Source organism: Vulpes lagopus, chromosome 1 (genome assembly GCF_018345385.1).
Source record: "Vulpes lagopus strain Blue_001 chromosome 1, ASM1834538v1, whole genome shotgun sequence".
Classification (NCBI taxonomy): Eukaryota; Metazoa; Chordata; class Mammalia; order Carnivora; family Canidae; genus Vulpes; species Vulpes lagopus.
In genome coordinates this window covers 180,793,509-180,807,142 of record NC_054824.1, presented here as the reverse complement: position 1 = coordinate 180,807,142, position 13,634 = coordinate 180,793,509, and the positions used below count along the sequence as shown (strand labels likewise).

At 39.6% G+C, this 13,634-nt stretch overlaps 1 protein-coding gene across 3 annotated transcripts in view; it reads right to left on the bottom strand.

Moving 5' to 3' along the window:
- Window positions 1–13,634, bottom strand: part of CRB1 (crumbs cell polarity complex component 1) — a 141,872-nt gene that overhangs the window by 121,649 nt on the left and 6,589 nt on the right. For 2 of the 3 annotated variants that reach the window (XM_041764851.1, XM_041764832.1), the window contains exon 2: window positions 371–566. The exons of the other annotated variant lie outside the window; for it this stretch is intronic. In XM_041764851.1, the coding sequence (XP_041620785.1) occupies window positions 371–566 (196 nt within the window). The remainder of the gene's footprint in view (window positions 1–370; window positions 567–13,634) is intronic. 3 annotated transcript variants of the gene reach the window in all.

Sequence of the window (13,634 nt, the reverse complement as noted above, 5' to 3'; positions counted from 1 at the left end):
GTATTATGTAAATACAACCTAATATTTACAAATAGCCTGATCTCTAGCTTTGTTTTTGCACCTTCCCTATCTACAACAGCTGTATTTCATGGAATTAAAAAGCTGGCCCTTTTCTGTACTATACAAGTTCTAAAGGAAGGATTATAAGAGAGACTTGGAGAATCCTCACTTTTGGGGCAAATGATCTCCGAAAGATGCATTTTTAAGTAAAATCTGAAAGGTACTACTTTTGGTCACTTAAAGTGTAAAGCAATGCAAACATTTTAAGCTGAGGACATGAGATCTCCAAATTCCGCAGAGTGGTTCTGCAAAAGCTGTTGGCCTGTGAGTTCTCTCCAAGCCAATCACCCAAACACAGGAGATAACGCACCTGTTGTACCCATCTACGCACAGCCCTCCATGGAGGCAGGGCTGACTGGCGCATTCATCAGCGTTGAGCTCACAGTCATAACCTAGGAATCCAGGGCTGCAGTCACAGAAATAAGCCCCCAGAGCATCCCGACAAGTGGCACCGTTTCGGCAGGGCTGGGACTGACATTCATCAACTTCCACTTCACAGTTCACACCTTTGAAGAAAGTCAGCACAGAAGAAAGAAGTTTTAGCACAGCATTAATAGTTTAGCTCCCAGTGCTTAGCCAGTGCTTTATTTACCAAGGCTCTTGTCAAATGTTATGTTACCCAAAATAATTTTCCTCTTTAATTGTAATTGATATTCACTTTTTGGCATGCTTGTGCGAAGTTGCACAATGCAGAGCAGCTGCTACTTACAAAGAACTGTTTCATATAACAGCTTGTGGCTTTTTAGTCGATTGAGACGAGGCATTTTTAGAACAAAGTCATTGTTAATTGTACTTTTGTTGGAAGCTTAAAAGGGACTGGTCAATGTTTCTAAATTATTTTTAAAAGTTAGTGTGGCATCCTATAGAGAAGTGGGCAAACGCTCACACTCCAAAGCCAAATGAGCTGGGTGGGGAATCTAGGTGCAGCCACTTATTAGCTGTGTGACCATGAGCAGTTCCTTAACCTTTCCATACTCAGTGTCTGCACCTGAAAAATGGGACCAGTACTTGTAATTATCTTACAGGATTATTATTACAATTATAGTGTGTTCTAAAATGCTTATGATAGTAGGTGGAACATAGCAAATATCATTAGAAAAAAAAAACCAATACTTGTTATACAATATTTATTGTACAAATATAATCACAATTATTTCCTTAAGTGCTCCTTTTGCATGGAATTTATTCACATTTAGATTTTCTATAGTGTTGTAAAATACTATTTTAAAATAGGAAATCAGTTTGTGCCTTAAACCTTATTTAGTTAGTGGCATTACCAGGAGCTACTTCATTTTAAGGTAATGTTACATAAAAAAAATCTTTATGTATTCCCCTCCAAATAGTAAGTGAAGATTATTACCAAACAAAAGAAGGTGAGGTTTACAAACATACTCACATGGAGATAACAAAATACCTTGCTGAATCTATCAAAGTCATATTTGATGTACAACAAATTTGCCTACGTTTTTAAAAGATACAGAAGGGGGGATACTTATATTTACTTACCTCTATTTCTATGCCTATAACTCAGGATAATAAATTGTGTATTAAAATGATATTGAAGGATTTTCAAATGACTCAGACGTTGTTAGTAGTTTGATTATGTGTCCCCTTTCCTGACAGAAAAAGCAGTAGAAAAGTCTCACTCTGCTGACCATTTACAACTCTGACTAGATTCTAAGTTGAAAGGAATGCCAGCATGTTAAATTTGATGTTTTTTGAGAAGAAAAAAACTTAAAAGTTAAATTTTATGTTGATAAAAATAGAAAGCTGTGGAACAGTACTTGTTGCAAGGTAAATAGCTTGCTCTTTGAGACATGGCTATTTTTGACCTGGTCTGGGAATGAGATCAATCATATCTGTTCTACTTGGCATCAGTAAGGTCCAGAGAAGAACACTGAACTGGCCAGCAGATCTGCAATTCTCATTCACATTCTCTTTCTGAAATGGCTTGTCAGCAATGCTTTATCTCTATTTCTGCCATGCAAAATAATATGATAATAGATATCTCTATTTTCCAAGAATGTACCTAAGACAAAAATAGTAAGTTCTTTAAAATACTTTTTCTTATGATTATTTTCTTAACATATATAGCAACTGAAATGATAATGGGTTAGTTTTCAGTACTTACAAGGCACAAAATTACCTCCCCTGAAATGACAATGGTCAATCGTAACTTTAAGCAGAGCATACTATGCCCACCCAGGAATGTTCAGTCAACGTGGGTTCCCATTATGTTCTCTAACTAGAGGGCCACTGGCACTTACTCTACACCTGCCATATGTAAGGTCAAGGCAAAGTGATTTCACATGCATTCTCCCCTGTGTCTCTTACTCCCCAATGACTGTCTTCCTGCAATTCCTCACACTACTTATTCCCGTTCTTTTGTCCATCCAGTTGTCCATAGAGTCTTTGCCTATATGATATTGAACTATGTCCTTTAGTATTTTAGTCATCTATGTTTGCTGGAAAGTATTAACATATAAAGCCAAACCAGTGGTTTAGAACTTGTTAAAATTTTCCTAAATTTTATTTTATTACTCAAATAAAATTCACATATTCATCTGATATATACCCAGATTACTTCCTAGTGCTGAAGAAATATATTATAAACCATTATTTTAAATTCTGAAGCTCCACTTATATGATGTAGCTCAAAAACTTTAGTTTTAAAGTTACCCTAATATACCTATAAGAATGTATTTCAAGAGTTTAGATGCAATTTCAAATCAGCTAGTTACTTTGGGGTGATTTATGGGCATTGACTTGATAGTACTTAACGATATGCTTTTTATTGCAGCTTATTACTGCTGCTGATATAGACAAAAATGATTGGGTCAATGTCTGTGTGATGCCAAAGTAGCCAGATGAAATGTGGTAAGTGCAATCAGTCATCCAGATGTCTCTGTATTTCCAGATGCTGGCTTCAAAGATTAAACATCTGGATAACTATGATTTTCATTTTTCATTTGGATGCTTATTGTTTGTCACATGCTTATATCCATTAAATATACAATTAATCAACCTTCAAAAACACCTGAACTGTGGGGTCAATCTATCTGGAAACATTCATTTTATGCCTCGTGTTAATAAGTACAGCACCATGTTATTATAACTATATATAGTAATAGAAATTGATAGAGTCACAGTGAGTAGCACTTCTGTGGTTGATTGTCTAAGAAATAGAAAATTCATAATTGTAAAATTCTTTCACAAAAACCCACCCAGGGACCCAACCAATCTGTTGGAATTCATTAATAGTTAATAGTATGAAACATAAGAAAATAGAAAGGGTATGGAAAAAAATAACATAGGACAAGGAGAACTCTGCACCAAAAGAAGAAAGTATAGGACAGGAAAAAAAATTCCTGATGTCATTAGCTTTGGTAACTCACTATAGTGAATACTGTGCTAATATCCACAGAGGCATCCCTACGTAAATATAGGTGACCTAGATGTCAGATCATTAATTCCTGACAGCCAGGGATAGTTTCACTCTGAACTACTCAATTTGCATTAACTGTTAGAAGAAGTTCAGAAATTTTCTCACAGCCAAATACTTAACTAATATCTGCAAGAACTCTGTTTTCAAATAAGGTCACAGTCTGAGGTACTTTGACATAGGGTTCAGAACTTCAACAGAGGAATTTATGTGTTGGGAGAGGTCACAGTTGGATCCTAACAGTCTCCTGCTTGGTTTGTTTTTCTGTCACCATCTTGAAATTCTTAATAATTTTTGAACAAGGGGGGGGGTTCCCACGTTCTTATTTTGCAGCAGAATCCACAAATTATGGAGCCTCCCTCTGTACAAGCCCTTAATTCCCATTTAAACTTTTTATAACTGATACACATAAAATAAGTTCTTTTTTTTCCTGACCCAAAACCTGATTGATACACAGATCTGAGATGGGAAAGATTTGAGTAGAATATTCAAATGAGCAGAACTGTTCAGTCTGTGGTCCACCTCAGCTGAGAGAGCTAAAGATGTAGCAGAGGGTTAAAGATGTAGCAGAGAGTTAAAGATGTAGCAAAAATGAAGCTGGAGCTGAAGTCTCTGACTCCATAGCCTCATCCTAGGTGAGCTGGGAATTTAATACTACCCCAGATAAGTGTTGGGATGGATCCTAGGAGAGATGTTGTCTCCACTTATAGAACTTTGGAAAGACATCAGGACACACATGATTCCCAAGCCACTATAGTACACAACGGTAGAGCAGAGAAAATTACACAGGATCTGGGTAGACGGAAATTAAATAGTTTTATGAGAATGCTTATTGAAGCATGCAAGGCAGATAAAATGCTTTCTCAAAGGAGTACAACAAGTACTTTTTGTATCATGCTGAATTAGGGAATTATAAGAACTGTATGAGTTATTATTACTTTCCTTCTTCCCTTTTCATCTGCCATTCATCATGGAGGAGGAGAAGGAACACTACTCAGGTCTAAGCTCTGCTCTGCCATTGCTAATATCAAGGTTGGATTATAGTCAATGCTCAAGGAATGTAGGTATTACCTATAATCTATTCATTCTTTCCTATTCCTTCTTCAATTCCTCAGGGTAGACAGAAAAAAAATTTTTTTTAAAAAGGCTTTGGAAGCAAACATATTCCTGGAAGGGAATTTGGAAAAGCTTCAAATTCCATTAAAACAAATATAGATGGCATACCGAGAGTACAGGAGCTAGAGGCTGGACAAATTTGGAGCAATCACTATACCAAATATGATTTTTTTAAAGGGCTACAATGGACAGATAAGTAGCTAGTGAGGAATAGTAAATATACATCCCAGATTAGGCAGTAAATATTTGAGGTAGATCAATAGACTTTAATTTAGGAGGAAAGAGTAGACAGTGAGGGGTTTTCCAGAATTGGAGAGCTTCAAGGAAATAATTACAGGTCAAGAACAAGGTTTAGAGAACAGTACAGGCACATCAGTAGAACAGCTCTCCACAAAGTCCAGGCTCGCAAGGAGATATCAAAATAGAAAAGGAGCTTTGGACAGTATGTGAATGGAGAAGCCAGCTGGTTGATGTGCTGCTAAAAATGAGGTAAGAATTCAACCAAAGGAAAGGACATTGGAAACTCAAGTTGTGGTGAGAACTTTGGTGGTAAGGCAATTTGGAATGATGAGAGGGTCCAACTGGAAGCCACATCAGGGTACGGCTGGCTGTAGTGGGATAGAGATGGAGGTCCTTTAAAATAGGAAGCTCAAGAAATTGGAAGAGCATGGTCTATAAAATTCTGCAATAGCTCCTAGCTAAATTTGGATAAAGGCAAAACTTCTCATTTTGACAACTAAAAACCTTGGTAATACTTCCAGTTTCATTTCCTTTCACAATTCTATCATCACTCTATACACCAATCGTATCAGATTATTTTCTTTTTCTCAAACTCCCCATATAGCCCTACCTCCAAGAGTTTGGATACATCGATTGTGTACAAGGTTCTTGATAATTGTTCTAATCAATACAACATGCTTCAAACAACCCAGGAATATATAATTTCTGCATATAATTCTTGTTCAAAAGGAAATATTATGCATAGAGGCCTGTTAGATATTAAATTTTTGGACAGACTCTGAAGCTTAAGATGATAACCAAAAGCTAGAGTATATTTAACTCCAAAACATAGGCTTTGGAAGGTTCTTTCTTGTCCATCTGATGAAATCATCCTTTAAGACGTATGTTAAATGCCCCATCCTCAGGGAAGCATTCCCTGATTTCCTTACTGGTTCCACTTTCTTTTGTTTTCATAGCATTTACAGCATTTTACTTTATTATTTGTCACTTGCTTATCTCCAACAACTTGCTCTAAAGCAAGGATCCTTTCTTATTATTAAGTGTAATAGCTGAGATTCACTGAAAGCTTATTTCACATCAGGTACTGTGCTAAGTTTTTTATGTACATTATTTGATTTTGTTTGATCTTCAAAAAATTATCCATGAGATACTATCATTATGCTCATTTTTCTTCATGATGAACCTGAAGCATAGAGAAGTTAAGAAACCTGATGCAGACCAAAAGGGTAGAAAGTGGTAGAGCCGGGATTAGATTACAGGCAGTTCAATTTAGAACCTGTGCTACTAGCCATGAAGCTACATCACAGCCCAGTGCTTTCCGTTCTTCAAGGATACACATTCTCAGTGTGTAGCAAACACCTGTCTCCTGACAGGTGTTTAGCACATTTTGCTGAATTGAACCGAATGTGAAGGAGTTGGCGGGAAAGAACAGAAGTCATTGCAAATACTGGGAGTGTCCTGGAGGTTAAGAAATAATGGCTTGTAAAGAAAAGAAAAGAGTGGTGTAAGGGGTAAGTCAATAATGAACCAGTGGTCTTTCGGGAGTGAGTTAGTGAGAAAGTCAAACTTCCCTCTTGGTCCTTAAAGCTGAAGAAAAAACCAAAAACAAACCTTTAATAAGGGTTGCATAGAAAGTGGTTTCATCAGATAAATGCCAAACTCCAGCAAAGGCAAAGGAATTAAAGGCACTTTGGAAAAAAAATGAAAATGTGTTTAACTTAACTTGCATTTAAGAAAAGACTATGGACCTAGAAGATTACTCTTCTGATTCCCATTATCCATAGGTTGTCTTGTCCACCTATCCCAACAGTCATCATTCTGCAATTCCAAATATAAACTCTCCTCAATCCACCCTCTATGATTCCCTATACCCCTTTCCTTGACGAACTTCTCTTCTCAATGAATGGGATTATCTCCAAATCACCCAAGCCAGATTTCTAGGAGTTATCATCATCTTGTCTTTATTTTGCGCATTCCAATTAGTCACCAAATCCTGCCATTCCCACCACGGAAATGGGTCTAGAAGGCCATCCCCATTGCCACAACCTTATTCGCATGCTTACTGTCTCTCTTCTTTTCTTACTCCTCCTGATTTCTGTCTTTCAAGTCATTCTCTACATTTCTGAGAGTGATCATTATAAAATACAAATCTGATTATATCACTGTGCCAAATTTATAAACAGTTCCTCTTGTCTCCAGGATAAAACCTTGGCATGAGATAGAAGATTCAAAAAAATGCAGACCCTATTTGTACTGCCTACAATGATGCTCTTGCAGCTCCACTGTCTCTCATGTCTTTAGGCTGCATATAGGTATTGCCCCTTGCTTGTAATATCCCACTCGTCATTCCTACTCCCCCCCCACCTCAGTTATTTCTAATTAGTTCTGAAAAATTGAGTTTAAGTATATACACGGTGCTGGAAACTATACTTAACTGCTTATATCTACCTTAGGTACCACTCCACAGTTCTCTAATAATCTCCTGTAATATAAAAATATGTATTATATTTTACTGTAAATGCTTACTTGTTCATATGATCTACAAAACCATCACAGTGAATTTTTTTTTGTCCTTCAACACTAAGATCCGTAGCATTTAGTGCATATTCTTAAATATAGAAAGTGCTCCCCCCCCCCAAAAAAAAAAAAGAACGCTCAATGAATTTTGAATGAATGATCCAGTCATAGCTATGGACGAATCCACCATCTGTCCTGGAAGGCAATCTGGTCTGCCAGGAGAGGTCCTCAATGCTTCTGCGAGCCCGGGGCCCACTCTAAATCAAAAGCCGGAAAGACAAATTTATGGCTCTGACAAATGTTTAAAACAAAATAGTGTTTTTCAATGATAGTGCCCTAAACTTCTGATCAGGGTTTAGAGATTTCTGCACCTCAATATGCATTTTTCAGCAACTATAGATCAATGTTAAGCTTCTGTGCCACGAGATAGCACACATCATATGTTATCAGCCTAGAGCAGGTCTTGTCACTGATGTGCTCAGCACTCATCACAGTGGGGAGAGGGTGCGCAGCACATGCAGCGTGGCATTGACAGACCACTCTGAACACCTTTCTCATTATCTGCAGAGCCCATGCTTCGGAAATAATTATACTCTAGCTTTTGGTTATCATCTTAAGCTTCAGAGTCCACCCCAAAATTTAATATCTAACAGGCCTCTATGCACAATATTTCCTTTTGAACAAGAATTATACACACTATTCCTGGGTTATTTGAAGAATGATGCGTGTTGTATTGACTACAACAATTATCGGTGCAGGTCTGGACCAAATATCAGGGCAAAGAGGTACTGTAGCCCCATTTTTCCATTACAGCTATAGATTTATACTACATTTTTCTCCTCTATATCATAGTTATAATATTTTTAACAACCTAAGAGCAAAGAGTGAAGAGGCTGATGACTTCATGCTCTGATTAATAGTGTGAAAAAAGCATAATATCGATCAGCAAGATGCTATGAGAGATTAAAGGCAGATTTTTTTTTGTTTTCAATAGGAACATCTGTGGGTTTTTACCCAATTATTTCTAACTTGTGCATTTAGATATATCTTTTCTGAGGATACCAAAGAGAAACAAATACCTTTTACAAAACAGTCATTTAAAGTAGACTTTATAAGTGTAGGATTCATCCCCCGAAAGATGACTGAATTTTATCAATTTGAAGACTGCTCTTTTTTTTCTGTCCTAAGTTTAAATCTAAGAATTATGATGCATTTTATAATCAAGAGTGTCCTGGCATTGTATTATATTTTAGTTGCAGATTTTTTTCTCTCTTAGTGCATATGAAATCAATGTAATTATCAGTGATTAATTCTGATGAAATATGAAAATTGATTTATATTTTATATTATTTTATAATATTTATTTACTGTATTTATTTTATCATTTTCATTTATAAATATTATTAATATTTTATTATTACTGCAGGAGTCCACTCCAGTGATCTTGCTTCCCTTTTCCAGGGACCAGGGCTCCCTGGCCTCTCATTGGAGGATCCTCACACCAGCCTATCTACCAAGCCCAGGCAAGACAGTTATATTCCCACTAGATTGCCTCCAGGGGACCAGGTGCCGATAGCTAAGTTAAGGATGGAATTCCATGCTTTGTTCCCTAAATCCCCACTCCAAGGAACTGGCATCTCTTGATGGGATTCTACTGCAATCTCTGACTACCTGGAACTGCACTGCACAGATATGCACTATGGTCTTCTCTCCAGGCCTTGGGCATCTGGAGCCTTTCAAGCTTGAGGTCTCCGGTGCAGCCTCACATTCTGGATAGCCTCGTGGGTGGAGGGGGCCCGCCCCCCCCCCCACAATACAATGTGATACTATGGCTACGAAGTTGGCAACAAGCAATAGTCACTCCCCATTTGGATGTGATGGGGACCCAGGCCTCTCCAGGAACCAGGGATCCCAGATGTCTCTCATTCCAGGGTGCCCTGGTCCCCTCCAAGTAAGGCTTCAGAATTCCAGAGATACCTGGTTCAAGGGGATATAGAGTCTCTTTGTGAAGGTTCGGCCTTGGACATTCACAGACGCTTGGTTTCCCCCCAGAGAACACCACAGGGACTCAGTCTCTCCTGAACCCGCTCCTGGCCTGGTTGCTCCTGGTTGCTCCAGAGAGCTGTGCCAGCCCAATATGCCCAGTTAGCTCTCTGGCACCAAGACCCCAGCAGCCAGGCCTCTCCAGGTACTAGGACTCCCTCATGTGTCTTGCTGGAGGATCCCCAGACAAGCCTGCTCCACCTGGCCCTGGCAAGATGGTCAAATTCCCCCAGACCTGCCTTCAAGGGGAATGGTCCTCACGAGGTGGTTTGGGACTTGGAATCAGGCAGGTGCTTATTCCCTCTGAGGCGCACCCCGGTGACCTGGCCTCTCCAGACCCAGGACGCCTTCCAGATCCCTGACTTCCCTGAACCGCCCCCTTGGCAAGGCCTGTGATACCCTTTCAGCAAGTCCTCAACAGCCAGGACTGTCCAGGCCCGTGGAGCTGGGGTCTGGCGCCAACCACCTGCATATCCTCCTGGGAGCAGGGGAGCCCCAACCCTGTGACTCACTTGGAAGCTGTGGCTGCAAATTGGCCACAGACCCCCTTGAACGTGCTGTCTGGTGCGGACTCAGGCCTCTTGGAGACACACTGATCCCAGGTGTCTTTTATGCCAGGGCATCCTGGGGCCACGAAGCAAGGCTTCAGAGCTCCCGAGCTCCCGGGCTCCTGGAGGTCAGGTCCTTGGTGCAGATGCAGGCTGGACGTGCACAGATGCCTGGCTCTCCGCAAGGGCCCAGGAGGGGCACCGGCCTCCCCAGAGCCGGGGCTCAGCCCAGAACAGGGACTGAGGTGGGCAGGATGCTGGGGGGCTCCGGGGTCCCCAGGCCCGTGCGCCAGCAGGTCCCCCCACACCTGCCCCGGGGGACTAGGCACCCTTGGCCATGTGGAGCCTAGTGTCCCGAACCTTCGAGCCCCCGTCTCTGGTACTGTGCCCCAAGGCCCTCACTCGAGTGCAGCATGTACCATTTTCTTCATGAATTAATTGATTTTCTTATTTTGTCACCGGAGATCTGGGAATCGTATTCGCTTCTACAGGTCTTGTTTTCCCAGAGCGACACAACTGCAGGAACCTCTGCTGTCAACCTTAACCTCGGTTTTTGGTGGAGTTCTTGATCCTGATGGTCTTTGGCCTCCTGTCCACTCCTTTGATCATCGGTGCAGGTTGAAGAGTGTTCTTGACGCTCTTTTGGTATTCTCATCTTTCTAGAAAAATCATGGGAGGCTAGAGCAAGTTCTAGGGGCACAAAGTCTGGCTCCTGCCTGCCAGCCCTAAGAGCAGAGAATAGGGAGCCCGTTCTTGGGCTTTCTTGAATCTGATGCTACTTTGAGGAGTACGGAAATTCTCTATTTCCCCATGTCCTACTGCCTCTCCCAGTGTGGACAAACCCACCTTCCTTCCTTCCTTCTTCTCCAGATGTTGTCTCCTAAGTCCATCTGTATGCTCTTCCTCCCACCATACTCCGATCATAAATATCGTAACATTTGCGAAGGCCTCATCTGCATTTTGAAATATTACATTCCTAATTAATATGCGTGCCTTCCTCGATCTACTGCCTCTATTTAATGTGTACGTGTATGTATATTTTTTAACATATAAAATTAGTAAAACATGTACAAACTTTAATTCGGAGTAACCCAGTTCAAAGTCTCTAAGATGCTATGTTTGAAAAACGCTCTGCTTTTTTTTTTGTTAATATTTTATTTATTTATTCATGAGAGACACAGAGAGAGACAGAGGCAGAGACACAGGCAGAGGGAGAAGCAGGCTCCATGCAGGGAGCCTGATGTGGGACTCGATCCCGGGTCTCCAGGATCATGCCCTGGGCTGAAGGCAGCGCTAAACCGCTGAGCCACCCAGGCTGCCCCACGCTCTGCTTTTATCAGTGGTTTTTACTTTGCTTAATCTTGTGAGTTTCTTGGGAGGATAATAGGAAAATTATGATATTTGCATTTTATGTGAAATAGGCCGATGTTATACATTTCACACCTCTGTGATTATAATGTTTTAATCATAACAATTATCTTTCTTGTGATTTTTGTTCATTAGGATAATTGTTACTCCTTCTGCATATTTGAAATGTTACAGTACTAGTCCATTCTACAATCCTTCATTTTATTATCTGGCAGCTTCAGAAATTAAATTCTTGCCTACACATATTGTATTTTTTCCAGTTGAAACTTGTAAACAGAGCACAGAGATTATGACCTCAGTTAATCTGTCTCTGAGTATGGTTCTAATATATTCAAAAAAGAAAGAAATTCAGGATGAGGAAAGGATTCCTGTAAGGAGTATAGGTAAATATTGTTAAATGTTAGAGCATTTCAAGGAGCATCAGTATTTAAAGATACTAAATTAGTGGCAACCAGCATTTTCATGGCTTCATAGGTTATGGAAAAGCTTTCAGCAAATCATTTCACTGTTGCCAGGACCCTGAGAATTAGGTGATATTATGCCTCTAGGTTAGAATGAGGACACAGACGCTCAGAATTACTGTCCAATATCAAACCACTAGAAACCACTAGAACGCATCAAAGTTGGGACTGGAAGCTCTGTCTTCTACTTCCACATCCCACAGTCTTTCCATTGCGCCCATGTTTCATAGTACTACATATTTTTTTGCTCATCCCCTCCTCACTCAGACCTGCCCGTACACCCTACTGATTGTGGTGACTGGAAGTCACTACGAGAGGTACTCAGCGAGGTTAAATGGAGCAGGCCAAGCACAACTACCTGGTCAACCTAGTAGTTTGTAGACAAACCAGTTGTCAAAGCAAATATGACAGATGAGACATTCACTCCTCTCTAAAACCTCTGCAGTCAGCTATTGCTATTCAGCTCATTATTACTCATACAATAATAATACTAATAAATGTATTCAGAGGACCCAAGTTTCAGTTCAACATCCTGAAAGAACTGCATTTTTGCTCTGCTCTTAGGCCATGTTTTCTATGAAGATTGTCCTGACCCTAAGCCGTGTCACAGGCTCCTTTCCTTGTGCCTCCTCAGCATTCTGTTAGGAGAGAGACTGTAAGTTTTGTTTGCACACCTCCTCCCAGAATAAACTGAATATTTTGTCCGGGATAAATTTTGTCATGGTCATCTTTAAGTCTCCACGGCCTGGCACAATGTCCAGTGACATGCAAGTAGGTCATAAATACTTGCTGAGTGAATAATATTTGTTACTTTGTTCACTCATTCAACAAACATCTGTCAAAAACCAGTATCTTCATTTCTTCATAAAAGATTTCACATGACTCTAGTTTTGAGTAAAAGCCTGAACAAGTGTGTAATGTTTTTATAGGACATCACAAAAATGATCCATTTCATAATTAAGAACATATAGAAAAACAGTCATTTTCCTTTGAGAATATGAAGATACAACCTGTGAAATTCATATATTCTTTTTTGGCTGGTGCACATTATTCACCGTTTGGATGTGAAATATATTTATTATGGGGATACATATTAGGCGGTGAGTAAAATGTGAGCTATTTAGATAGTTGCTCACAAAAATGATATTTAAATGTTTTCTTTTTTAAAAAGAGATTTTATTTATTTATTCATGAGAGACAGAGAGAGAGAGAGAGAGAGAGAGAGGCAGAGGGAGAAGCAGGCTCCACACAGGGGACCTGATGTGGGACTCGATCCCGGGTCTCCAGGATCATGCCCTGGGCTGAAGGCAGGCACTAAACCGCTGAGCCATCTGGGGATTCCGTAAATATTCTTTATTTTTTTTCCCTAAATGTTCTTTAAACTCATGTCTTCCATATTGTATGTCTTTATATAAATGACTATTAATACTTATTCCCAATAAATTGATTTAAGTTCATCAAATGATTTATGTATTAAATTTGTAATCAGTACAAAACTTTCAGTAATTGTGGTAAACATAATGATAATAGCAATTTTTCTCATGAAATAAGCTTATATTTTATGATATAATGATTATTTCCCCACATTATTTTCATGAACATTAAATTATCTGTATGATTTGTCATAAAAAAGGTGACATTAGAAGAGTGGTTTAGTCGATCAAAAATATATTTAGAAAGGATGGAACATGAAGCCTAGATTCAAATCTCCACATTGACTGAAATTCAAATTATGCTTTTGATAAATGCCACTGGAATGGCAGCATCAGAGTTAGCGACATCATACCTGTTAGTCTTCTTCATCAGCATGGATGAGGACTATTGGAGAAGATACGGAAA